Source organism: Artibeus jamaicensis, unplaced genomic scaffold (assembly GCF_021234435.1).
Source record: "Artibeus jamaicensis isolate MK-2021 breed Jamaican fruit bat unplaced genomic scaffold, CSHL_Jam_final contig_685, whole genome shotgun sequence".
NCBI lineage: Eukaryota > Metazoa > Chordata > Mammalia > Chiroptera > Phyllostomidae > Artibeus > Artibeus jamaicensis.
This window is the reverse complement of record NW_026521924.1, coordinates 25,184,600-25,211,827: the sequence shown is the minus strand read 5'-3', so window position 1 is coordinate 25,211,827 and position 27,228 is coordinate 25,184,600. Positions and strand designations below refer to the sequence as shown.

The 27,228-nt window shown below is 53.6% G+C and overlaps 1 protein-coding gene across 1 annotated transcript in view; it reads left to right on the top strand.

Annotated features, from left to right (window-relative positions):
* Window positions 1-2,731: 2,731 nt before the first annotated feature.
* RIMS4 (regulating synaptic membrane exocytosis 4) overlaps window positions 2,732-27,228 on the top strand; it is a 50,234-nt gene continuing 25,737 nt past the window's right edge. Inside the window, exon 1 of the mRNA XM_037164653.2 lies at window positions 2,732-3,090. Within this exon, the coding sequence (XP_037020548.1) occupies window positions 2,994-3,090 (97 nt within the window). The 5' untranslated portion in view covers window positions 2,732-2,993. The remainder of the gene's footprint in view (window positions 3,091-27,228) is intronic.

Here is a 27,228-nt window from a genome sequence, read left to right as displayed (position 1 = left end):
GTAGGTCAGGAATTTGGGGCCGCCTCTCTCACTCAGTTGCCATCGGGTGCCAGCTGGGGCTCCGTCAGAGTGGGACGCCCAAGATCACCCAGTCACATGCCCCATCCTTGTCAGCCAGGAGGTCAGCGGAGCTTGCTGAGACCTCTCCAGCACAGCCATCTCAGGGTGTCCAGGCTTTTTGTGCAGAGCCTGGTTCTCTATGGAGTGGGTAACCTGAGTGAGCCATAAAGAAGCAGCAGGAAACTTTCTGACCTAGCTCTGGAAGTCTACATATCACTTCTTTTGCATCCTATGGTTACAAGCCTGTCCCTAAGGTTGACCCAGTTTAAGAGATGGGGACATAGACTTTACTTCTCAACGGGAGGGCAAAGGATGTGTACACATGTTTTAAAGCCACCACAGGGACTCAGCCAATAAGTGGAAAAGCTAGAATTTGAACCTGCAAAGGCAGGCTCATTGCTGGTCTGTCTGATACTCCTCGTGGGTCCCTCGGGTGTCGGGCCAAGGAGAGGCGGCCTCTGGCTTCAGTTTTCTCAGGGTCCCTCGGGCTGCTGCGTGCAGGTGAGCTCTAGGGGCCAAGGGCAGAAATGTGAAGACCAGAGAAGAAGACGCTACAAGACTCTGGTGCGAGATGACAGGAGCTTAGCTCAGGGTGGTCAAAGGAGGGTGGTGGGGAGGAGTTGTCGGAGTCTGGATACATTTCGGGAGCAGAATTGATAGGAACTGCTGATGGATTGAATGTGGCAGGTGAGGGAAAGAGAGGAATCAGAGATAACTCCAAGATTTATGGCCTCAACAATGGGAAAAATGGAGCTGCTGGGAACCAAGATGGGGAAGATGAGTGGAGGGAGGGGTTGACTCTTAATCACCACGCCAGGCTGCCTGCAAGCTAGGCGTGGTTCCTGGGAAGAGGGAGCGGTCACAGACATTTACCTGCTGCAGACTGAGCTAGGTGTTCCATGTATTGCCATAGGCAGAATTTCTAGGATGACCCCAAAGACTCTGGCCCTGGTACAAGCCCTTCCTGTTGGAATGTGGATGAAACTTACAGATATAATGAGGTATCACTACCGTGATTATGTCACATTGTATAACAAAGAAAGATTATCCAGGAAGACTTAATTTAATCACAAGAATGCTTTAAAAGTACCTTTTTCTCATGTTAGTAAGCAGAAGGGAAGTTAGAGAGAGGCAAAGGGGAGAAGTGGTTGACATTCCGTGGTGACCTTGAAGTTGGGGAAGGCTGTGTGCCAAGACTAGAGAGCCACTTCGAGCTGAGAGTAACTCTAGCCAATGGCCCTCGGGGAAACAGGGACCTCAGTCCTACAGCCACAAGGAAGCGAATACTGCCCAGGACCTGAGAGAACCTGCAAACAGATTCTTCTCCAGAGCCTCCAGCTAAGAGTCTGGTCTGGCTGATATCTCAGAAGGCCTAAGCAACAAATGCAGTTGAACTTGCTTGGACTTCTGACCTACGAAGCTATAAACTAATAAGCAGGTGTTGTTTTTAAGCCTGGTAGTTTGTTATGCAGCAGTAGAGACTTATTTTACTTGATCCTCCCAACCGTTCAAAGTGGAGGATCCCATCCGCGTTGTACAGAGGAGGGGACAGGCAGGAGAGGTCAAGGGCTTTGCCCTAGGTCCCACAAGAGGGTGCCACAGCTGGGACCGAAACTCCAGAATGTTGCCATCCCCCAGACTGCTTCACAGAGAGGGTGTCAGGGCAGCTGGCAGACCTTCGACACCTGGGGCCTGACCGGGCAGGGACCTCAGGTCCTGGTCAAGGCCAGGGAATGGACCTCGAGTTTCCCACTGCGACTGGCTCATCTCGGGAGCTCTGAGTGTCTGAGCCTGTGTGTGAGTCCCTGAAGGTGCACATCCGGGTCATCTGTGTGAGCTTGGCGAGTGTGTTGCATTGAGTGCGAGTCTGGTGTGTCTGTGCATCAGAATGTATCTGTCACTGGGATGACTAAGTCTGTGTGTGGCTGCGTCTCAGTGTGAGTGTGTATGCCCACTGAAATGCGCCTGAGTGTCTCTTGAGGAGGGTCTGTGCCTGAGGGTGACTGCGTGTGAGTCACTGAACTTCTCTGTGGGTTTGTGTGCAATCTGATGGTTTCACCACGTGGCCAAGGGTGTCCATGCAAGTCCCTCTGTGTGTGTCTCCAAGTCTCCGGATGTGAGTCTGCATGTGCCTGTTGGTGCGGGTCTGTGTGAGCCTGTGGGTGTCTCCAGCCACATCTAACGAGGTGGGTCTCTGGGTGTGTGGAGTCTGGTTGGTTCGGCAGGTGTCTCTATGAGTGAGGGTGGCTGTGGAGTATTTTCCAGAGCGAGTGCAATAGAGGGGGTGCTTGTTTGAGATCTTCCACAAGCTCGTGCGTGAGTCTGAGGGTCATGCCTGCCGGTGGCTCAGAGTGTGTCCTTTCTGAGACTGTGCCCCCGGGCGAGGCCTGTCTCGGTGGGTGACTGGATGCCTGCATCAGGATCAGTGTGAAGGCAGCGTATGGCATAATGGCAGGTCCACGGGATCGGGTCGCAGACATCCTGGCGCACCGGTCCCTCCAGCACACACCTGCTGGGCTCGCGGCGGCGGGGAGGCAGCGCCCGCGCCCTCCAGGCTCCCACGCCCCGGCTCTCAGCACCCCCTCCCCCGGGCGGCGCCCATTGGCTGCTGCCGCGGCGGCTCCGAGCCCGCCCCCCGCGGCCGGCGGGGGGCGCCGCGGGCCAGAGCGCGCTGCGCCGCCACCGCCACCGCCAGCGCCGTCGCCACTGCCACCGGGAGCGCAGCGCGCCTCGGGCTCCGCGCACCGCCTGCTCCCGGCCCACCCGTCCGCCGGCCCAGCCGCCCCTACCGGCACCGCCGCGGAGCCCCGGCCTGGCCCCGGGTCGCCGCCACCACGCCGCGCGCCGTACTCCGCGTCAAGAATGGGGCGGCCAAGCTGCCCAAGCCGCCCGCCGCTGCAGCCGCGGCCGAGGCGCCCGGCGCCGGCGCCGGCATGGAGCGCTCGCAGAGCCGCCTCAGCCTGTCAGCCTCCTTCGAGGCGCTCGCCATTTACTTCCCGTGCATGAACTCCTTCGACGATGAGGACGCGGGTAAGCTTCCAGGGGGCCAAATCCGGTGGCCCCCTCCCCGACCCAGTGCTCCCTTAGAGGTAGCTTCTCTCTCCTCCCCACCCCCAAACCCTCTCGAGGATGCGCCCTAGGGTCTCCTTTCCCACCCACAGGACTTCAGGGTTTCCAAGAGGTGATGCCTTCCGCCGCCCCCCAGGGACCCCTAGATCCTCTGCATTCATTCACCCCTTTCCCGCAGGTGGGCCCTTTGGGTCGCCTGGACCCGGCTCTCCCTACTCACCTGCGCCTACTGGATGCCCCCTGTCTTGTCCCTGGATCAGACCTATCACCCTTCCTGAACCTCTTGCGTGTACCTACTTCTCAAACCCTAGTGCTCCAACGCGCCCCTGGGGCTCCGACGCGCCCCCCCCCCCCCGCCATTGGAGGTAGCGCGCAGACCTTAACTCTCCATCTTTGTCTTGGCTGCATCCAGAGGCTCCCAGCCCTAGACCCCCTGCCCTGCGGCCAAGGTCCTTAGTACCCTATTCGTCTCTTCTCCGCTTCTCCGAGAGGCGGGGTCTCCGGGCTCCCGTTTTTGTTTTGTTTTTTTTTTTATCTGACTGGAGCGGATCCGGGGCGTGGAGTAGGGGGAGCTGGCTGGGTGACGGCCTATCTTCTCCTTTCCAGCCCGGCGGTCCTGGAGGTAGACGTAGGGCGGCGCCAACTCTATACCTCCGTGTTCTCCGGAGTGTGCCCCTGACCCTGGGTGCTCTTGTCCCTGGAGAAGCCCTTCTAGGTGGGCCGAACCCGGGTACCAGCCAGCGGCTCGAACCTCTGGCACCCTGGCCTGCGCGCAACCTCAGCCAGAGCCGGAGGGGCGGGGAAATGTAGGGAAACCTGCTCTTTGGGGCCCTGGGACTAGGCAGAGGGCGCAGAAGGGCTCGGGATCAGGTTCTGTCCTGTGACAGCGAATTCACCAACAGGTGGGGAAGCTGGAGGGTTTGGCCGCGAGTTCCCCAAAGAGTGCCAGCTGGGAAGTCAGAATCAGGTTCTAGTCTTGCTTCTCTACTTATTAGCTGTGACCTTGAGCAAGTCAAGCCACCCTAGCCTCCATATCCTCATCTGTAAAATGGGATGACAGCGCCCCAGACACAAGGGTGGAGTCAAAAGTGTTTTGTAAATGGAAAATCTGGTAGTATTGGAATAAAATCAGGGGGCAGAAGGGAAGAGGGGGTATATGTGGAGAAGAGGAGCAAAATGGCTTCATGGGCAAATTTGAGAACCTCATGAAAAAAATGGATTATCTTTCAAAAAATACACATATGCACATCCACAAAAATTTGTCTGTAGTTTTAGGGAGTTCGTGGGCCTTGCTTAAGACTCCCTGGCCAACCTGTTGTCTGATAAGCCACATGGGTGACGAAGGCTCACATCTTCTTGCCGGAGCAGGGGGCAGGTGGGGGAAAAGGGAGAAAGTTCTCCCGAAGAGTTTGTCAGGACGCACTCGGGTGCGTGAGGCAGACCCTGGGCAGAACTATCTTGCTGTTGACCTAAAGGGGAGGGGGGCGGTAAAGATGGTTCCTGCAGAGCCGTTTCACAGAATCACATGTTACAGAAAAAACATAACTGAGGTTCAAGGGCTTAAGTGCCCCCTCGATGTAACTGAGGGAGGTTGCACCATTCCAGACAGGGCAAGGTGAGGAGGAATAGAGGGGCTCTCCAACACCATGACCTCCACTGGAGCAACATCAGACAGGAGACATCAGGCTAGTATGGGGGCTGGAGGAGGGAGTCCCACGGGCCTCGGTGAGTTGGCTCCCCTACCCCTGACTTGATGGTCAGGGACTCTCCTGAAGTTCAACAGGCCACTTGGGCCTCACGTCAAAGGCTGGGCAAGCGCAAGGGATTGTGGGAGCATCCACGGCGGGGACAGTTAGGCTTTTTCCCAGAGCCACGCTTCATGTCATGGGTCAGGTACCTTGGTGATTATTGATTTCACTGAAGTCAGAATAGGTCACTTCACGTAATATTGGAGACTTTTTAAAAGGTCCATGTGATGTTCTTTCCAGGGGTTCTCCAAGTTCTTAAGTTTTTCACTTGGGAATGACCTAGAAATCATCTTGTCCATCCTGGTTTTTTTTTTTTTCTTTCTCTCAAATGCGCGCGAGAGAGTGAGTATGAGTATATGCGTGTGAGAGACTAAAGCCCTGGCATGCCTGTATGTAACCCAAGGTCACCCAGGAAGGCAGGCACAGAGCCGAGATGAAAATCAGGTTCTCTTTCCAGTAAACCACTAGCCCTCTCTCAGAAAGAGGATTTTTCCAAAGCCAAATCTCGCTGTGTGGAAAATGGTTTCCTCCCAGGTGAGGAGGCCCCAGGGAGCCGCTGATGACCAGGAGTTTGGTTTGAGCGTCTCAGGCTCACTGTCTTCAGGGAGGTTTGGAGTCAGGGAGGGGGAGGGAGAAAGTCAAGTTTCCTTTGCAGAAGACTAACGGGTGTCTGGCGAAAATCGGAATTAGGGAGCATTGTCTTGGTGTGTAATTTCTCTTGTTCTCCTCAAAGTCATTAATTTTTTCCGGGAAAAAAAAGCCTTTTGGATTTATTCTTGTAGAGCAGCATCGCGCTGAACTAATTTCTAAAAGCAGCTTGAATAATCTCTCAGACACTGGACCGAGACGGCTTCAGGAGGGGGGCGGTCAGAACCGGCTTCACTGCATCATTCTCTTGTCCATTCCCTCCCCAGATCCCCTGGATGGCTCAGAAGTGTGTCCCCAAACGGCGTCTGGCTCGTCTAGGTGTCTCCCCTCTTTGCTGTTTATGACTCCTGTTGAAGACATCTTTTCTGTCAGCCCCGCCGAGCCCGAGCCATCCCCAGGGCTCACATGCTGCCCTTTAGCTGGTTTCCTGAGACACTGTGTGGAGGAGACCATTTCATTAGCCTTAACTGGGCTGGAGCACTTGCTTCTCTTGGGCTTGGGGGGTTTGGACATTTTGTGGGCAACAGAAGCTGCCTTTCCTTCCACCCCTTTCCAGCCGCCCTCCGTCTCAGGATGCTAGCCATTGCAGACTCCCAGAATTCCTCTCAAGGAGCATCTTCCCTTGCACACTCAGAACTCCTTTCTTATGCTGCTTTTGCCCCTTTCACAAAGATGCCGTGACTTCAGAGAGGTGTGCAGTTGGGACCATTTTTGTGCCTGTGTCTCTGTCGCCCAGCCTTGCTGGCACTGGGTTTCTAATTGGGGAGGGTGGCAGAGAGGAGTTAGAAATGGACCTCAGCTTTCTCATCTGTATGATAAAGAAAAGAAAAACAGGGACCACAGAAAGTCAACATTTAAAAGATGATTACCTTTGACCAGGCATCATCCTAGGCACTTTAAATATATTATTTTAATGCTTTTCTCATAGCAAACCTATACAATTAACATTTAACCTCCCCATTTTCAGATGAGAAAATCGAGGCACAGAGAGAGCATTCATTCAAGGTCAGTCAACCAGGAAGTGAGAGAGTTAGGATTGGAACTTGAACAATTGGGCCCAAGCATCTCTGCTTTTGATTATTATGCCGTTTGTGGTACGCAAAGGGCTTACTCCAGTCAGTACCCAGCACCTTGTATATCTGTTAGCCATCAGCTGTCTTATTATCAAGTAAGGCTTGTTTCTGAATAGGACCGTGAAAAAGAATCTGTGGGTTTGGGGAAGGGGGAAATCTGCTTCTCAAAAACGTTAGCTGTTATAGTTTTTAACAAGCTAATTTTATTGCATTGCTACAGCTCTTAAGGCGGAGCACACCCTCCTTGGAATTGGCTTAAAGGTGGGGATTTGGGGGACTTGCCTGCGGAACAAGAGGGTGGGGAGCAGCCCAGCTCCCCGTGTCCCTGTTCCTGCTGAGCGGTTAATTTCCATGACATCCGCAGTCCTAGCCCTATCACTCTGCCTTGGGGCACAGCTGAGAGTAGGGGTGTCTGCAGTTTCCAGCAGATACCAAAGGGAGTTGTTAACAGCAGCGTCTGGAATTGAGGATGATGTCCCTGAGTCTCACCAAGTGGTTTTGGCGTCCAGTTTTCCCCCCGCCCGGGAGAAGGGCGGAGAAGATGGAGCAGCCAGCTCTGATTTGCCTATAGGATGCTTCGATCTAGTGCAGGAGGATGTTGCCATGGCAACACCGGCTGGCTACCCGTCCCTTTTCTAGCGGTTCAGGCCACATCTCTGGGCTAGAGAGCCCTTGATGGCACCTCCCTCTTCTGCTCAGGCCAGATCTGGTGGGGGGGGTGGCTTGGTGGATGGGTCCCACAGACAAGTGCCAAAGCCCCTCCCCTTCTTTTTGGACAGAGGGGAAATGGAAGGAGGTAGTCTGAGTTACCTCTCTGGGGTGCGGGGCAGACGGAGATAGTACCCGTATCTTGCCAGACAGACCCCAGCAGGGGGGATCAGATTTCTAATCCCCTCCCCCCCCCCATTTCATTTGGCAGAGTTTTCTTTCCCAGACCAAGTGCTAACTTTTGTCCTTGAAATTTGACCTGAGCTTTTTCTGGGAAACAAAATGTCCTGCTGTTCCACCCCTTCCCCCTGAGACGGTGGGAACAGAGTGCTTCAGCTCTAAAAGGGGGCTGGATGGATAAGGGGCAATGGTGAGGGGGAGGACTTAAAATATCCTTTGGGGTCAGGGCCACTTGAGGGCGTGAGGCTGAGGTTTTGAAGCCTCCCTTCCCACCCTCATCCCTGGGGCAGGCCACTTCCTGTCCCCCCTCCCCGATCCCAGTTTACCACCAAGTACAGTCATCTCCTTCATGTATTGGGAGTTGGGTAGAACTCTTGTAGATTTGGATAACTGAGGCACGGTAGAGAATTGAACCAATTATTCCCACAGTTCAAGTGGAGAGACCCAAACTACTTTATCTTAATCTGGTTTCCCTGAAAGAAGTATCTCAGGAAAATCAGGTGCGTGGGGATTCACCCCCTTCCCCACCACACAGGTCACTGGCAAGAGGATCTGCTCCGATGCTGCTGAAGCCCTTTTCTTAAATTCTCTCTCCCTCAGGCATCCCCTCCTCCCCGTTCCCCACACTGCCAGACTCGGGCCTCCAGCTTCCTTGCCTTTGCAGCTGCCGGAAGTGTACTTGGTTCTGTCTGCTGGGAAGGGGTCGGAGGGGTCCATCCACCTTGTCTTTCTTTGAGGATGCTGCTGCCTCACTCCCCACCCACCTCCATCCCAGAGGCAGAGCCAGCTGTAGCGGGAGGCTGTGTGCGGGCGGTCAGGGGAGTGGAGGAGAGGAGAGCAGAGCATTTCTTGTCAGCTGACCTCTCCTGTCTCAGGGCCTTTCCTGTAGTTTACCTCCTCCAACGTCATTGTGGCTCAACAAGCGTCTCATTATTAGCGTGTGTCTTTTAAGAATTGTTAGAAAGGTGGCAGTTTTGGAACACGTGCTCAAACGGGTGCAGACGTCTGCCCACCGTCATCTGTTCCCTGCCCTCCCCCAAGGGGTGCAGTCAGCCCCCCTGTCCTACTGTCAGAGTGCCACCTCCCACCCTGTAGTCTCCTGGAATGACCAAGCGGATGCACTGGAGTTCTCTCCCTCCCCAGCCCCGTTTACCCCCTGGGGTTTGGAATTGACTTCTCTTTGGCTCTGGGGCCTCAGTTTCCTTATTCTGAAAAAAGAAAAAGAAACCAGGTGAATTCTCCCTGTCTGAGCACCTTTGAGGATTGGAAACATAAATTGATTGAAAGGTGCTTTCCGCGACCTCGCTGAACCCTGTGGCCACTGGGAGGTGGCTGCCGTGGCGGGCGCGCCCACTTGGCAGCCGAGAAAAAGCTGGGCAGCCTGGAGCACCTGAGCTCTCTTGGGTTGCCTGGTGGTGATGCAGACTCAGATGTGTCTGACTCAGAGGCCACTCTCTGCCTCGTGGCCTGGAATGAGATTCCAGGTGAGAAAGAGCAGTGTGAGTCCTCGGGCTGTGCTTGTGCCATCAAAACAGCAAGAGGCAAAGGCCGGTGGTGTGGGGATCTGCTCACATCCACAGGCTCCCCTTTAGGGTCTGCCATTACCCTTACAATTGGCCGCAGCCCCCTGGAGTGCCTTCCTGGCCGTCAGTCCCCGGATGATCCCCATCGCGGGGCTGCTTGGCCTCCTTGAAGAATCCCGTTGTCTGCCCTGGCCCTGGGGGCCAGCCATCACCTGCCTCTCCAGACCGATGTAGGCCAATGCTGGATTATATTTAACGCTGTGCTATTTCCACTTGGCAGCTCCGGAGTGCACGCCCCCTCCCCTTTTCTCCTGCCTTCCCCCTCCCCTTCCGATTCACTCAGAAACCAAGAGGCTGAGAGAAGCTGATGTCAGCACCTTATTCTTAGCCCCCCGTCCTTGTAACTGCATTTAGCAGTGTGCACTTCATTAACAGTTTTTGCAAAAGGGGGTGTGAGAGGGCTCCACGGCCAGGCAGCTGCCTCTGCTGGATGGCCCAACTGGGCAGATTCCAGGCCTGGCTTTCCAAGACTAGCTGTCTTAGAAGGACTCTCAGCATCTAGTCCCTTCTTCTCAATAGGCAAGGAGGGAAACTGAGGCTCGGAGAGGCAAAGTGGCTTGGCCAGGGTCACATGTTAAGGATCCAGGAGTCTGGCCTCTGAGTCTGGGTTTTCTCCTTTGGTATTTATTCATTCAACTAATATTTAATTAGCTGCTCCGTGCTGAACAGGTGCTGGGGGTATGTAGGCAAACAGGACAGACACGGTTTCTGCTCTCATGGAAGTATGTTCTGCGGTTGGGGAGACAGACAGTAAACAAGTAAGCAATGAAAAAATAAGTAATTTCAGATAGTGTTAAGTGGAATGAAAGTAGAACAGGTTAATGGGATGGGAGACAACATTAAGTAAGGCAGTCAGGGAAGGCTCACTGAGGAAGTGACATTTGAGTTGTGGCCTGACTGACAGAGAGACAGCAATAGAAATATAAGGGCCGAGACTGATCCAGGCCAAGGGAACTAGCTGGTGCAAAGGCCCTGAGGTCGGTGTGAGTTTGGTTGTTCAGGGACCAGAAATCAGACCAGCATGGTTAGACCTAGTAGGTGAGGGGAGGTCAGAGAAGAGACCTGGGGGCAGATCGCTCAGCCTTGTGGACAGTGATAATATGAGGGGGAGAAACCGAGGTCTAGAGTGGGAAGAGAAAAGCTCTCCCCACCCCAGGCTGGGTAAAGTCAGAGAGAAGCCCGAGAACAAGTCTCCTGGCCTGATCATGTTTGTTCCTCGGACAGAGATGGCCGTTCCTTTGAATGTACCACGTGGCTTCCTTCCGCATTGTAGCTGAAACCATACTGTGGAGGTCCAGGCGAGGCCCACCCGGCCTGCTGCCTCGCTCCCCTCTTCCAGCCTAACCGACCCCGGCGTTACAGCTTCTCCTGCTGATGCAGCTGTGAAAGACACCCGGGAGCTTCGGTGGTGGGCCAGAAAGAACATGGCTTTGAAATTCAACAGACCTGATGTTTCCATCTTGCCTCAGCCACTTCTAAATCGTGTGACCTTGAGCAAGGGGCGTCAGCTGTCTGGGGCTCAATTTTCTCACCCGTAAAACAGGAGCGTGAGAATAGTAGGTTCTCCAAAGGATGACTGAAGAGTAAGGGACGTGACATACAACGTGCACCTTCCCCAGAACTGGGCACGTGGACCTCAGGTTTCCTCAGTTGTAAGGACTAGGGAGGTTGGGTGTAATGCTGGGCACATAGTAGGTGCTCAGTTAGTGGTAGCTGCTGCAGTTGTTGGTTATTACTGTCCGTTTCAATAGGACAGAATTATCTGGGGAGGGGCTTGTTAAAAAGCAGATTGCTGGGCCCCACCCCACAGTTTCTCATTCAGTTTAGAGCGGGACCTGATAATCTCATCTCTGACAAGCTCCCAGGTGATGCTGGTGTTGATGCCGCTGGCCCGGGGGCCCTGTCTTGAGAACCGCAGGGTTGGATGAAAAAGCTGGAGAGAATCGAAGTTGGGGTGTCACTTGTGTCTTAGATGCTGGGACTTTGGGCACCAAATGTAGCACCCGGGTATGGGCTTCAGACGCTCCTGTTTTTATCCTGGTCTCAGATCCAATGAGCCTCGGCTGCTGCCCTGCTTTGCGCCAAGTTTAAGGTGTAGGACCCCGTAAATCCTTCTGGAAGTCTTCATCTATAGAAACGATAAGTGGACAGGCATGAATCACACATCGGGCCACAGTGTCCTTTTATGGGATGTAGGACTCAGACATTGGGGGCTCCTGGGGGTTCAGGTCTGGCACCTTTTACCAGAGGGGGCAGAACGCGGCCCCTTTCCTGTGCTGGGGGAAGGCAGGGCTATGCGTGAAAACCAGGAGGTTCATTTGAGGACAAGCCTCTGCTGGGAAGAAGTAAATCAAAGGAATCAAGGAATTATCCGTGTAAAGGGGCGGAATGCTGGGAAATGCTACCAGGGAAGCTTACTGAGTCGGCTTATTAGACATTTCTCAGAAAGGGGTCGCTGGTAATTTTCTAAGAAAGGTTGCGATTTAGCTTGGATTGGAGGCAGCGGGGACAAGCTTTATGGTGTGGTAAGATTCCCATCCAGTCTTGTAAAACTCAGAGTGTGAGGCAAAGGCATTGACAAACAGTGTCCAGGTGGGACTTGTCCTGGACTAATGGGAAATAACTTTCCGAGGGATCGGCCGTCGAACGCCCCAAACCTGGGTCCGAGCCTCTGCCCTGTCCTGGCTGTGTCTCTTGACTGTGGTGTATAACTGCTCTGGGCCTTGACCTTGACCTTGGCCTTCACAAAATGGGGTGAATCCCTCCTGCCTTGTGAGAATTTGAAGGCATCCGGGAAGTGGAAGCAGCTGCCTTTCCTGCGTCTGTAGATGTCCTGGGTGCAGGGAGGCAGGGACAACAGGAGCGCGCTGCCTGGAGCTGGATGCTGGCCCTGGTCTGGATGGGCTGTGCCCACTGCGTGCCCAGTGGAGCCCAAGAGGCTGCCCGAGGAGTCAGGGGAAGAGGCCTCTGTGCAACTGCTGAGCCTCAGCGTCTCCGCCAGCCGCTCCCTTTTGTCTTCTAGGCCTCACAATCCCTAACTGCAGGGCGAGGGTCTGGTGGGCTTGGTGGAGATACAACCAGGTGGTCCCAGAAAACAGAGGACACTAGGCCAGGTCCCCTAGCTCCTCCATTGGAGCCATCCCCTCCTCTGTGATAGCGCCTGCACAGTCACTTTCGTCCCCCGAGTGTCCCCTGCTGCTCAAGTTTCTCTCCAGCTGATCCCCGGCTGATGGGTCACTGAATAATCTTTAAAAGAATACATAGTATTTGGATTAGGTAGGCCATGAAGATGGGACAACTTTTTAAAAGCACAGGAGGGTAATTAAGCACTTGGGGTGTTACCGAACCCTGTGCCAGACACTGAGGGTTCAGGGATAGTCAGGGTATAGGGCAGTGTGGCATGGTGGCAGTTGCAGTACAGACCCCACAGCCAGATGGCCTGGGTTTGAATGCCGGCTTTGCCGCTTATTGCCTGTGTGACCTTGAGCAAGTTACTTAACTCCTCTGAGCCTCAGTTCCCTCAGTTGTAAATGGTCTAATAATTGCCCCTCCCTGCCCTGTAGGCGTCACGAGGATTAAATGCCTACGTACTTGTACAGATTGTAGCAAGCCCGCACATAGTAAAAGCGTGTTAGTTAGAAGTGTTAGCTGTTACTATCTTAGCGCCTTCAAGGTGAAGTCTCTCTGAGGTCATCTACCCGTTGTCACTTGAACCCGAAGAGGGATCGCACAGGTTGTCCAAAGCCTCACTGCAGGCCTCTGGCATAGCCAAGACTAGAACCACATTTCCGGACTTCCTGCCGGGGCCTTTCTCTGTCCCACGAGGTGTCCCAAGTGGCCACCCTGGAGCCTGTTGGAACCTGAGGCTTCAAGTCTGCGCCCTGCATTGCCAGCATTTGGTGTCCCCGGAAAATGCCACCTGGAGGCGCCCTGGGAGTGGATGGGAGAATGTGTCACTAATTGGGGCCTATAAGGGAAATTAATGAGTTATTCAGCAAATGTCTTGAGAAACATCTTTCGTCTCCCGGGGCCTCACACCAAGATTGGACCAGGTGCCTCTGGGGCCCACCCAGGCCCAGGCCAACCCACCCCCAAGCCATCCGGCCCCAGGAAGCTTCTGCCTCCGCCCAGGTTGCGTTGGGTGTGCCGAGTGCTGGGGGTCAGGTGGGTGCCACCAACGAGAGAGAAACAGACAGGTACAGGCCCACCTCCGTGCAGCGCGCTTCGCTTTACTGCCCTCCACAGATGTTGTGGATTTTTTTTTTTTTTACAAATTGAAGGCCCTCCGCCAGCAAAAAGAGTATGGCTCCCTTTATTGTGAATCTTTATTGTGAACCGAACCCACAATATCTCTGAGGTATGCCTGTATAGTGTTCTTAGAGTCTTCCCATCAGTCTCCAAGTTCAAAAGAATATAGAAGATGGGAGACCACTTCCTGCCTATTCCCATCATCTCAGCCTGCGACACGGGTTTACGTGCAGGTGACATGCCGTGCGTGTGCTCTCAGGTGAAACGCGTGGGAGGGTGAGAGGGACGCCGGATGGGCAGGAAAAGCAGCAGCTAATGATGGGTGCTCAGCCCAATCCGTGGGATGTTCTAGAGAGCGGATGGCCTCAGCGTTGACTGGCCTTCTGTGCTCCTGCATCAGTTAGTCTCGCCTCTGGACAGTCACCTAGGCTGTTGGGGGGGGTCATAATTTGGAGGGTAAGGCAGCTCCCATCAGTTCAGGGCAGTTATCCAAAGAAGGGGCAGCTGTGAGCCAGAACCCACAGTGAGTCGCTGCAGATACTCACAGATACTCCTGGTTGGCAAAGGGGATCTGGCTGGGCTGGCTCCTCCCACGGGCTGTCTGGGGCCCTGGGAGAGCAGGTGTGGCCTGCTCTGTGCTGAAATCCCTATTTTAGGCGGCTCTCTGCAGAGGCAAATGCGAGCTTTGCCTTTGGTGGGCTGGAAGAACCGAGCATCTGGATGAACTCTTGACTTGGCCAAGGTCACACAGCCAGTGGGGGCTAAGAAGGGCTTCAAACCCAGATCTGCCCCCAGTATGTGTGTTCTTTCAACATTCTGTACTACATCTAATTTTTTTCATGTCTCTATATGTATATTTTGTGCTTCCTAGCGAGCTTTCTCAAGCACTTCTCTGAAGTGCGTCTATTTTGATTTTTTACTTGGCACCTGCTAATGCAAGCCCTTTGGGTCTGATGGAACATTTTCGTCTATGTAATGGCACCTGGTCCTCATAGAAACCTGGCCCTGGCTACAGAGAAGTAGGCAGGGGCCCTGGAAGCTGCCTGAGGTAAAAGGTTTAAGGGGAAGGGATTTGGCTCTGGAATGAGCCCTGGATTGGTCATAAGAAAGCCTGCATTTGAGACCAAATTTCTGCCAGTTCGAGTGAGAGCAACCGAGCTGAGCCTTGCTGGGGGCTCCTGGGGGCTGTCAAATAAGACTTGGCAAAGTCTCTGTGAAGGACCAGAGAGTAGGTATTTTAGTCTTTGAGAGCCAGTAGGTGTCTTTTGCAATTACGCAGTTGGAGCACGAACGCAGCCCCAGACGGTATGCACCTGCTCGGTGAGGCTGTGTTCTAATAAAACTTTATTTATAAAAATAGGCATCGAGCTGCATTTAGCTCATGAACCATAGTTTCCAGACCCTGCAGTGTAACATGCACCTCGGTTATCCCAGGAGCAAGGAAGCGGGAGTCTTTTCACACCAGCTTCTATTGCTTTTCCGCTGCCACACTGTGAGTGACTCCTGGTCAGGGACTGTGGGACTCTCAGCTGCATTTCACCCGGGTGCAGCGACTTGGAGCTAAAAGAATCCCAAACTTGTCTCTATTGTTTCTCCTCCCTCCCACTCTCCTCCGCCCTCCATTTTTCCTGGTCTTCCTCCAGTATTTGCTGCTGGCTCTAGGTGAGCCCAGCCTTTGCCCTCATGAAGTTTACCACCTGGTGGTGGGGGAAGTGGGGTGACCCGTTTGATAACCCAAAGGAACAGCTAAGAACTTGACCGCTGCTGTGATGAGCGTCACATAAGACAACTGCAGGGAGCCAGAGAGGCTGGCGCTGGGAGAGCTGACCTGTCTGGGGTTGGGGGGCGGAGCAGGGGAAGGGGTAGCTAAGCCGAGACCTGAGGGATGAGTAGAGTTGGCCAAGTGAAGGCAGGGGAGTGGGACCAGGTGCCGTAATGCTGAGACCACAACCTTGGGAGCCAGTTGGGGTTGGGGAGGCAAATCCTGGTCTCTCTCAGGCTCTGCGCCTCTCTCACTCTCCTTCCTCTCTCCCTTCCTCTCCCTCCCTCCCTCTCTCACACACACACACACACATGCACACAGATGGGAATATTAACTATAATTACTTCTGCATGGCAGAATTATGTGTCATTTTTGCTTTCCAGTTTGTGCCTTCTAAATAGTGCCCAGATATTCTTACAATGGATGCGTCATGGTGAAACCCGAGGGCTTCGGGGTCTGGAGACGACGCTCCCACCGGGAGTGGCATGGCCTCAACCATGTTTCATTGCTCAGTGCCTCTGTTTCTCTCGCTGTGAAATGGGGGTAATGATGATCAACATATAGCGCCCGTCACGTTCTGACACAGCACCTCCGCTAACTCATTCAAGCCTCACGACTACCTCTGGGAGGTAGGTACTGTCACTGTCCTGGCTTGTAGGTAATGGGAAACGCTCAGAGTGGTTATGTACGTTGCCCAAGGTCACCTAGTTTGGGTCAGGGGCAGGATTCCAGCCCAGCTGTCTGACTCTAGAGCCTGAGCTGAAGCCCTGGGCTCTACTGCCCCCCTCACAGGGTCGGGCAGCGCCTGGCATATGGGCAGTGCCCTGTTAACTTAGTTCTCATTATCAGCAGCTGCACAGAGGCCCCTCGGTGGGCATGCAGTGTTCTGATAGCCCAGGGAGAGATGCACGTGGTTGGGGAAATAGCAGGACTGGCACCGACTTGGTCATTAAAGTCGAGATTCTTGGACTTGAGCTTAAGGACAGCTGGGCCCCTGTTGGGGTTCAGCAGTGGAGTGACAGGCTCCAAACTGGGGTTTGCAGAGACCTCTGTGGCTGCAGGTGGGAAGAATAGAGCCAAGGGGCCCAAGGATGGCTGGCTGTGTCCCCAAGTGACCTTACCACCCCGGTGTTGAATCCACAGACCACGGTGATGGTGATGATCTCCTGTCTGGATGGGCTGCGTGGGCCAGAGCAGAAGACACGAAAAAGTCAGGAGTGTGTCACCGGGTTGGTCTGGTGACGCTGGGAGGCTGGGAAGTGCCAGTTTGAAGGCAGGAACAAATTACTCTCCTGGAGACGAGGCCGGGCCAGTTCCTGCCGTGTTACATTATTAAATTTGTAATCTTCATTCTAATACTTTCCAACAGTGAATAAGAACCAAATTTAAAATGCCGGCTCTACATTTCTGGAATGAAGCTCTTTGTCAAGAGCTCTCGAAACCCATAATTTCTCTCCAGAGGTGAATGTCTATGTCTTCTTAAAAATTAAAATAAAAAATAGAGGAAAACCACTCTTTAGTTAAAGGTTGGGTTTGCACGGTTGCCTGCAACCCCAGTCCTGGCCAGGAACCGGGAGTCGGGTCTGTGTGTCTCTAGCCCCAGAAAGGGGCCGAGAGCAGGACTCGGCCTTCAGATGCCTGGGGCTGCCTGGGAGATTTAATCCCCAAAGGCCTTGCTGGGGAAGAACGGGGAGAACGGCCTCATGCCCACCTCACCCCCGAGCGGTCGGCAGATCTGTTGATTGGGGAAAGGGTTTGGTAAAAGTTGGACCACGGTCCCCGAAAGAACTGACCCACGTCAGGCTCTGAGTTTTCTCACCACCTGTTTGTGGGGGACCTGGCTGTGGGGGGCGGGGGGGCCGTGGGCTGCGCCGGCACCACCTTTAGACTGGGAAGGAAGGCCCTCGTTTGTCATCACTGTGGGGTGGCTCTGCAGCCTTCTGTGGGGGCGACTTTGCCCGCAAAGTCCCCCCATCCGCCACGGATGAAAGTGAAACTACCAAGACATGATCTGCTTGGGGAGGAGAGGTGGCCAGTCTCTCAGAGGAGAAAGGCCAAGAGCCCCTTCCTCAGTGGCTTTTATTGGGTTGTAATCCACAGGAATACAGGCGGCAAGGATCAAACAGTAGATAACATTTCAAAGAAATCTGAGGGCTTAGTCTGAGTTGGTGTCCGTCAGGAAAGGGGGTTGCAGAAACTTTGGGAGACATACTCATTTCCTGCTTGGACTCTTATCATATGAATGAAAGCACTCTTAGCAGAGCAGGCTTCACAGGACTTTAGGAATTCTTTCTTATGCCTGATTACTCTGGATCCCGCTCTAGCAAGGCAAGGGGCTACACCGCCTTCCCCATCATAGGTTTTCAGGCTTAAGTGGATTAGAGCCAGGAAGCACTTCTCCCAGAGGACATGGGGACTCGGACTATGTCAGAATAGCGGGGGAGTGAGGATCCATCACTCCCTCTTTGTTGCAGCCCCCGAGTCCTTCCTTGATGGCCTCCCAAGTGATCGTGTCTGGCTTAGGTTGCTCCCCCCACCGAGGGGTTGTACCCATCTCTGACTAACCGACCAAGCGTTGGGGGCAGGGGATAAAGCAGAAGCAGCATTTGCTACCAGAGACAAGCTTCATCTCCTTAGTGGCTCGCAGACCGGAGGTTGCTTACTCAGCCTTAGTCATGGGGGGCAGTTACAACTCCTGAAACCAGGCAGAGTGGTGCCCAACAGCCTTCCTCATTGGGGCAAAACGGGGCATGCCCACCCTGTTCCCTCTTTTCAGCCCGTGCTCTGGGTACGTGGGTCCCTGGAATTCCCTGTCCAGAGGGCTGAGTCTGCTTCCCAGGTTTGTTAAGACCCCTTCCCTAGTTCCATCCAGGGTGGGCTTTGTCCATCATTGGTGTCCCAATAGGTGGCCCTAAAGTGGGAGTGAGAACAGAATGTAGATGAGCAGAGTGGGCTCCTTGATATGTAGGGGCTTGGGGTGGGAAGTGGGGGTGGGGAGAGGCTGCCGAAGGGAAGGGGCGGGCCACAGCTGAGGGCCTGCTCCCCTCTCACTCCTTATTCGGCCTTGGAACTTTGAGGACTTGAAATTTGAACCTGTCCTGGCCTTCAAGGTCATTATGACGGCATATCTGTCAAAGTGGAAGGGGAGGACATATTTTATTTAATAGCTTGATTTATAACTTTTAAATATTTAGAATAAGTATGAGGGCCTCCATTTCTCTGGCTCTGCATCGTCCTTTGAACCAAGAGTGAGAGCAGGCCAGGGATGGCCCTTCCCCTCTGCCTGTCCCCAAGTCCTGGGCCCTGTGCAGGCACATGGTTTATATGGCACCTTTGTGCAAATTAGAGGAAGACTTTCCCCGTTCCCAGTGATTGGATTGAAATGGTACGTCCTGCAGGAGGGCGAATTAGAAAAGGGCTTCCCCTTCTCTAGTACCAGAGGGGTGCACAGCTTGGCACGTGAGTAAGGCACCTCTCAACCCCGTAACCGCCCTCATCCTGGGCACCTTTGTGTGGACAGCGGCCAGTGCAGTAGTTCCCAGGGCCCCCTCGGCCTGAACCAGACAGGAGCCCCGGGCAAGACTGGAAGGGAAAGTGCCGACACTCCGTGACCCTGAGACAATCAGGAAGTCACCCTACAGGTTTTGTTTAGTTTTCTTTGTTTACGAGACCTCACAGGTGAGCGCAATCATATGGCATTTGTCTGTCTCATTTCACTTCGTGGGAGGCCCTCTGCGTCCAGCCGTGGAGCCGCAAATGGCAAGATTTCATTCTTTTTTCTGACTGATCTTCCACTGTATATGTGCACCACATCTTTCTCCATTTGTCTGTCACACCCTACACTTTTAATAATTACCCTTATCGTGATATCGAACGTTTATTTGGTGTTTCATGCATGACAGGTACTCAGAGCACTTTGCTTGGAATATCCTATTGAAACATCAGGGTGTGAAGGGGGTATGGTCGTCACACCCATTGTACAGACCGGGAGACTGAGGCTCGGAGAAAATAGGCTCACCTTCGGCCCAGGGCCATTCAGTAGTAAGGTCGAACACAGGCCTGCTGGCGTTGAGTCTATTAGCCTTGACCGCTGCTCTGCACCGCTCCTCCTAATTTTTTGAAGCATTCTTTATGCAGTTAACTTGGTTACTGACCTCTATTCTACTGTGCTGGGTACCGAAGGGGTGGTACAGGAGAGGGTGGGGGCTCCCTTAGCCGGGAGGAAAGACAAGCAGAGCAGATAACTGGGTGACCCCATTGAGCAGGAGGTGAGGCATGTGGCCTCGAAGAGGAGAAGCTGTTTGTCAGTCTGGCCCCGGGGAAGGTGCTTCAGTCTCCCGAGGGTCCTGTGTGGTTGGGGAGGGGCCTCCTGTGGTTTCTTTATGCCTCAGAGGGGGAAGGGAGGTGCGTTAGGAAATGGGCACAGGAGGAAGTGGGGCCAGGACCGAGGTGCGGGTGGGTCAGGAAGGGGCCTTGCGCCATGCCCGGGGCCTGGCCCTACTTGAAGGCCAGAGCTGTGCCGTCACCTTCAGGCCTCTCCGCCACCCCCACTGCCACCACCCTCCTTTTCAGTTAGGAGGTGACACTGAGAGGGAAGGAAGGGTCGTCTGGAACATTCCAGCCAGGGCAGACGTGGAGCTCAGGCCTCTGGGCCCTCCCAGGCCGAGGCCTGTACCTGGACTGGGAGAGCCACTATCGTTTTAATTTTTTAGAACAATGTTGTACTCTCACAAGTTGCAAATATTCGTGTGGTTGTGCTAGCTGGCATTTCCCGTGCACACGCCTGTTCCAGATGCCGTGCTAGGATTTCATGCGCGTGACCTTGTATAGTCCTCAGAGCGAACCTCCAAGGAAGGTCCTCTTGCTGCTCCCATTTTATAGGTGAGGAGATGCAGGAACTCCTCCAAGGTCAGACCAGCAACCGGCAGAGCCGTTTCCTCGAAGCTGATGTCCTCGGTCTGTGCGGTGTGTACCGGTGGTGGAAATTGGGGGAAGATGCAGAGAAAGCACACAAAAAGAAAATAAAGGCGACTCCCGTTTTATAATCCAAAAGCAGAATATTTAACCAGTAAAAACGCATTTCCTTTCCGGGGGGGGGGGCAGTGTGTGCAGGAGTGCATGTTTAAACCAAGGCAGGGTCATGCTGCGATACTGTTTTGTAAACTGAAGCCACTATTTAAAAATCACCTTAAAAAGACCTTCACGGGCTGTTCTCCCCAGGGACACTGGTTTCCAGGATCAGGTCTGGAGCTGCATACGATTTATGCGTAGACCCCGGACTTGCCAAAGCAGGTCCAGGCAGCTCACCCTAATAGCCACGCTTCATTTTCCTCCCTGCTTTCGGCTCCCGTTCATGTAAAATAAATAAATTAATTAATTACAAAACTGATAGACCAACCCAGGATTTTATTCCATGCCTGGCCCTGCATTTAAATGCAAGAAGCAGAAGGCTTGCGAGCTATAAATAGCCCAGGCTGCTTCTGAACGGCGGCAGGGAGAATTTGTAGGTTCTGTTTCCTCCCAACCTGGTGACCTGGATTACTTCCTGCACGGCTGCTTTCCTCGCTGCCTCCTCTGCCCAGCCCTCACGGAGCAGAGCAAGTCCCTCTCCGATGGTTAGTGAGCCCCTGCCCTGGGCCCAGGTGCTGGGCCCACGGACTTAAGCAAGCCGCCAGCCCCATCACAACCTGGGGTGGTGGGGGCAGGCGTAGAGGCGGGCTTCCGCAAATGAAAATCTCGTCATTGTGGGACCCACTGACAAGGGGTCCCTAGGTCTGGGAGTCAGGAAAGGCTTCCTGGAGGAGGAGATGCTGGAGCTGAAAAAAACGGAAGAAGGGGACAGAGAACCTGGGGAGGAAGTGGCCTGGGAGGAGGACTCTGTGGGGCCAGGAGTGTCGTGCTTGGCACAGAGCAAGGTTTTGTTATTAACAGGTGACCACAAGCTGTTTTGCCAGCATGTTCTGGGTTCCTTTGGTGGTTCCCACGGCTTCTAGAAGCCAACGACACTGGCTAAGGAGGGGGCTTAGCGTTTCACTCGTCCAGCGATTCTCAACGGGCTCTGCACCCGCCTTCCCCTCCAGAACGGGAATGCTGAGCCCCAACACAGACAACTCAATCGAAAATCCCCTCTGATGGACCTGGAAGTTGCTGCTCCACAGTGAGCTCCCCCAGGTGACTCTGATGTCTGACTGCACACGTTTGGGGTTCACAGTGCCCACCCATCTCCCGTGTGGGGACCGTGCCTCAGTCCCCAGTCCAGTCTCTCTCGGGGGACAGTGAAGGGAGCTCACAACCTTCCGGGGCCAGGTTCCCTCCACTGACAGCCGGCCTGGCTGCAGGAAGCCTCCTTCCCCTTGTTCCCCAAGGCACCTCCACTGTTCATTCTAACACAGCAGTGACACCGAAAGTCAAATCTGTACAGTCCCTTGTTGCCTACAAACTGCTTATTTCATTCGAAGGCCAAACTACGTAGGTTTTAAAATCAGACAGGCCGGCATTTAAACCACTCCCCTTTTCTTGTCCTACCCTATCAGCTGTGACCTAACACCAATGAGGTGGCCTCCCTGTGCTCGTCCTTGTCTTCTAAGTGAGGATAATAACAGTGCACACCTGTCAGATCATTGGAAGGACTGAATAGCGTGTGTGATATTGGCTCAGTACAGTAAGAAGACGCTTCGTAGTAATTTATTATTACTTCTACTACTACTACTGTTATGCATAACACTGGCATGGTAAATTCAACCTTCCAGAGGTTTTTACTGAGTATTGAATGAATGCGCAGCCTCGCTGTAGGTGATGAGGCATACCGTGAAAAAGTTCTTACTAAATGGCTGTCATCATTATCAGTATTATTAGTTTTATCTGAGCCATACTGAGCTGCTATACTGAGTAGGTAGTAATATCGCCCACCTTATACCAACAGGAAATGAAGCTCAGAGTGTTAGAGGGTTTCTGAAGCCTCGCTCAGCTGATAAGAGATGGGAAGTGATTTTATCTGTCTTCCATGCATCTTCTGTTAGCTTTTTGCGGTTGCACTTGAGTGAAGGAAGAGAGGAAGAAAGGAAGGGAGGGCGGCAGGAACCATTAGGCGCAGGGTTCAGCGTCTCTCCCAGCCTGGCCTCCAGGGTTTCCTCCGCGCCAGGCAATTTCGGGACAGCTCCGTGGTCCTTTCTTCTCTCCTTCCACAATGTCCCAGCAGAGAAATCCGGTTCTGATGTCTCTGAGCATCTTACAGGCATAAAGGAGTCCCCGTGTGGCCTGGCTGCTTAGTCCGTGGTCCCTGGTTGCGTTTGCAGCCTGAGTGTGGTCTGGGTCCTCGGATCTGCTCTGGTAGCCACGTGCCACCGACACCTCGTCCACTGTCTGCAGCCCCACTGTACCCCGAGTCACTGCCCAGCACCCACTGCGTGGCTTCCCGTTTGTTGGGTCCCAGGCTGGCCGCTGCTGGTACAGAGTGTCCCCTGCTCTTGGTCTCCTCACTGTTCCAGGGAAGTGGGCAGGAGTTTTGGCCACTGAGTCCTCTCTCCCAGAGGATTGCCATTCAGCCTGATCTTCCTCCACGGATCGAAAGGCTTTGTCCCCAAGTAAAGAAACCATACACACCAACTAGGGGCTGAGAAATGTAACTAGAGAGGGCCCTTGTAATCAGACGTACAGGTATGTTCTTTGCTGGCGAGGTAGGTCCCAAGCCAGGGGCTCTCATGGCTTTTGTCCTGTACGAGATGCTGACCTGGGCTTTCCCCCTGTGACGCTCGCTCTCCCACCTCACCTGCCCTGTTTCTTTCCCCGCTTCCATCCACTTCATTAATGATGCAAAGCTGATTTCTAGTAGCCCCTTGACAGTGGAGAAACCCTGAGTTGAGAGTCCAGAGACAAGTTCTAGAGCAGTTCTGCTCCACAGAAACTTCTGTTGGCCACAGGCAATTGTTCAGCACTTGAAATGTGGCTAGTGCAACAGAGAAACCAAACTCTTCATCTTTAAACTTTTAACTTAAGTGGTCACCTGTGGGTACTGGCTACTATTATGCAATATGTTTGGGCAGTGCAGCCCTGGACCCAGCTCTGTATGTGCTGAGCTAGGGGACCTTGAGCGGGTTTCGAACCCTCTGTGGGGAAATAGAAGGGTACAGCCCGGGACTCCAGACGGAAGCTGTTGGAATAGAGGCTGAGGTCCTGGCTCAGCTCAATCTGGTGTAGAGTCCAGCTGTGCCAAACACCAGCTGTGTGGTCTGGGGCAAATCACATAACCTTTATGCTTCCATTTCTTCATTTGTAAAAAGGGGCATAATAACAGTCACCTCATCAAGTTCAAGTGGGAGTTTAAAGATGCAACAAATCTCACTCCCAGGAGGCTCTTGACAAATGGTAGAAGTAGTTTTAGCTGGTGCTGTGGGAACCCATTTTCCCTCCTGCCGCTTGAGGTAGCTTTTCTGCTACAAATGTTTACAAAGCACTCACTTCCAGGGCCTGAGTTCATAAACTTGACCCCCCTGATATTATCCACAACTTGTGTCCTCGTGTGTCTGTTTTTTATTTGGGAGAAAACCAGAATTTTTTTTAGATGGAGAAAAACAGCTTTCGGAAGATTTTTCAAAGGGATCCGAGTGGTTTCAGAGCTCCGGGAGGGAGAGAAACTGGTACTCACGGTGCATGTGTGACGGGGCCGGTGTGGCCAGGAAGGTGGCGGCCCGGCTCCGAATGCAGTCCTGTCTCAGCCCTGCCGCCTCCAGGCTGTGTGCCCCTGGATAAACTTCAGCCTCCTCATCTGTGAAGTGGGAACTAGATGGGACCTATTTCATGGGTGGTTGTGGGGATTAAATGAACGAATTCGCATTCATTGCGTGGCACCTCGCACCTGGTCAGTGCCCAGGGGATCCTAGCTGCTTGTATCCTCATCACCATCATCTTCTTCTTCCTCCTCCTCCTCATCACCATTAATTCCATTCACTGCATGCCAGGCTCGATGCCAAGTGTGTCCGACTTCCAAAGCCTGTGCTTCCCCACTTGCCACACCATCTCCAAGTTCATCTCATACCGCTCCCATTGCTCATGTTGTTCATGCTGCTCCGGCTTCCTCATTGTTTGTCGGATTTACTTACAGATGCCGGTCTGCCTCAGGGTCTGCCTGTGAGCAGCGTCTGCGTTGGGAGCACCCCTTACCGCCCCGCCCCCCGCCGGCCCAGACATCCACCCGGCCCATTTCTTTGCCTCTTTCAGGTCCTTCCCCACATACCATGGTGAGGAAAGACCTCACCTCTGTTTAAAAACGAGACACCCATCTCTCCACTCACCTTCTGGCGCCCTCTCTGCCTTTATGTACCTGTGTGGCTTAAGGTTTGCTTGCCTTCTCTCCACTGGAGCTTCCGGAGGGCATTCTGTTTCCCTTACTTTGTTTTCTGGGCAGCGCCAGTGCCTAGCACAGTACTTAACATGTAGAAGGTGCTCAAGAAAAGGCTTGGTGAGGGACTGAATGAATGAATGAATGAATGAATCTCATTGTGTCTGAGACAGGCTCCTGCAGGACCTGAAACTCCAGAAGATGTCTCATGTAATTAGTTCCACCCCGGCCTGGAAGGGCTCAGAGGACAAGGACCGCTCTGTCTTGCTCGATGCTGTGTCCTAGTACAAGGCCCAGCACATTTACCTGGGCCGGATGCATGAATAAACAGATACAGGTGTAGTGGGATGTAGGGACCGGCAGAGCAGAGCATCTGCGGTTGTCCCAAGGAGGGGCACTGGCCAGCCTGGAGAGAGGGGGCGCTGAGCCATAGAAGAATTCGCACACGAAGCGAGGTGAGGGACTTCTCCTGTCCCTTGGAAGCTTGCCGAGACTCTTACTTGGCCAACAATGGAGTAACTTGGGAACAAAGGGAGGGTGGTGGCTTCTTCTCCTACAGGAAGGAGGCTGGGTGGCCTGTGGCAGCCCTTCTGCATTTCGACTTCTGCCTGAGCCTCTGTCCTTGGAATTAAAAATAGCCAAGGATGGCAGCCCAAGGACACGGAGTCTGTCTCCGCCACGGAGCAGGGATTCTGCTGCCCTGTCTCACAGGGGGCTGCAGGGTGGCCAGTTTGCGAGGCCAGCAGCTTACAGAGTTATCCCTTCCTGCCCCCTTGAGGAGAAGCGCAGACTCCTCTTTCTCCCCATCTGGGATGACTCTAAATCAGCTACCGAATGTCACAGCTCGGAGGGCCCTCAAGGCCTGGGACCTTGGCAGACATCACCAATTAATTAAGCTGCCTCACCCCGCCCCCCCTTCCTGGGACGGGGACAGGAATCACCGATCAATCATGGCACCTTTTCTGCCAAGTCTAGACAGTCTAAGAATTCTCAACATGAGATATTTTAGGTAACAGCTACCAGAGGTGACAAAAATAAGAAGACGTTTATCATCATATTCTAGTCCAGTCCCCTCATGGTGGAGAAACTGGAGCTCAGAGGGGAGCAGAAACTTGTCTGATGTCACGTAGGAAGTCCATAATGAAGCAGGGAGCAGAGTGGGAGCCCTAACTCTTTGATGAGACCCGCCCGTTCTTCTGTTCTCTACTGCACCCTCTTCCCCATGGACAAAAGAAAGGTTTTTAACCCACGGACGGCAGGCCTCAAAATTTTATGCACCACATCGTGTGAATGTGCGGCAGGTAGTTTTCTAAGGAAAGAGAGAATAGCTCTCATCAGCACCTCAAGAGGATCCTTGCGCAACCCAGAAAGGCGAGGAAATCAGGGAGAAAAGAGAGTGAGTGAAATGGTCCGAAGCCTGGCTACACAAGGCGTGGACCACAGAGCCGCAGCATCGGCCTCACAGAGGAGCTGTTAGAAATGCAGAATCTCAGGCCCACCTGTGCCTGCTGAATCTGAATTTTAACAAGACCCCCGCGTGATTCATTTGCACATTCAAGTTGGAGAAGCACAGAGCTGGACTTTGGAAGCCTAAGCAGGCTTTGGTTTCCTGGGTGGGTATGGGATACCTGCCGAGTGCCAGGCACCTTTGTGAGTCATGTCCCTGCCCTCATTTGAGGCCTGGAAGGGAACAGTGGCTCCTCAGCCAGGACGGGGCCCAGCAGCTCAGCAGCTCTGCCAAGGCCAAGTCCAGGGAGGTCTTTGTTTCAGCTGTTTGCAAATAAAGGGTTGAACTTCTGTCCAAGGATTGTGCCCCAGCCTGCATGAGGCAGGTGTGCAGGCAGGTTCTTGCCTGGAAAGGCTTAGTGAGCACCCTTGGGCACCTCCTGCAGAGTGGTGCGGGAAGAGACTGGATTTTGAGCAGTCGTGGCATTTGGATGAGCTGAGCAGGAACAACAGGGGATGTGCGCTGGAGGCCGGCTCAACCAGCAGCCACTGGTGCTGAGAACAGCTCATGAGGGGGGAGGGTTTTCTCTAGTGAGTGCTAGTGCCAGGTGGTTCTAGCTGGTTCCAACTGGTCTCAGCTGATCCTGGCTAGTTCTCCTGGGTCTGCTGGGCTCTGAAGGAACTGACCACGTGTAGACAGAAGAAGGTAGCAGTGGGCAGCCTGGGGCACAGACAGAAGGCCTGCCCTGGTGGGTCTGGGAGTAAGGACTGCCACCTCCTCTCCCCCATGTGCTCACTGCACGTTTTCCCCCATGTGCCTGTGTGTGCTGGGAGCATGGCAGGCCTGGGGTGCAAACCGCACGAGTCTGGTCTTTGCAGCGGGCTTCGTGTGCTGACAGAGGCCAGTGTGACCTGAAGAAGCCCTGCTCAACCTCATACCGCTGGCTCCTTAACGCTCCTATTTAGTGTAGAACGAGGGTCAAGAGCAGGGTCTGGGGGATGAAATGGACATATACATATGCACATACATGCACTTTATTGAGATATCGTTACATAGCCTACAACTCACCGACTTAAAGTGGACAACTCATCAGGCTTTAGTATATTAGTTAAGTCCTCATCACCAGAGTTGTAGAGCATTTTCATCACCCCCAGAATAAACCCTCACCACTTGTCAGTTGTCACTTTAGGTCCCCCCTTACTGCGGGCCCCGGCAACCACCAGTCTGCCTTCCATCATGGTGGTTTCTCCTGGACATTTTACAGAAAGTCGTGGCATACGTGGTGTGTTGTGCCTGGCTCCTTTCACATTGCTTATTTTCAAGGTTTGCCTGTGTTGTAGCCTTTATCAGTACTCAGTCCTTTTT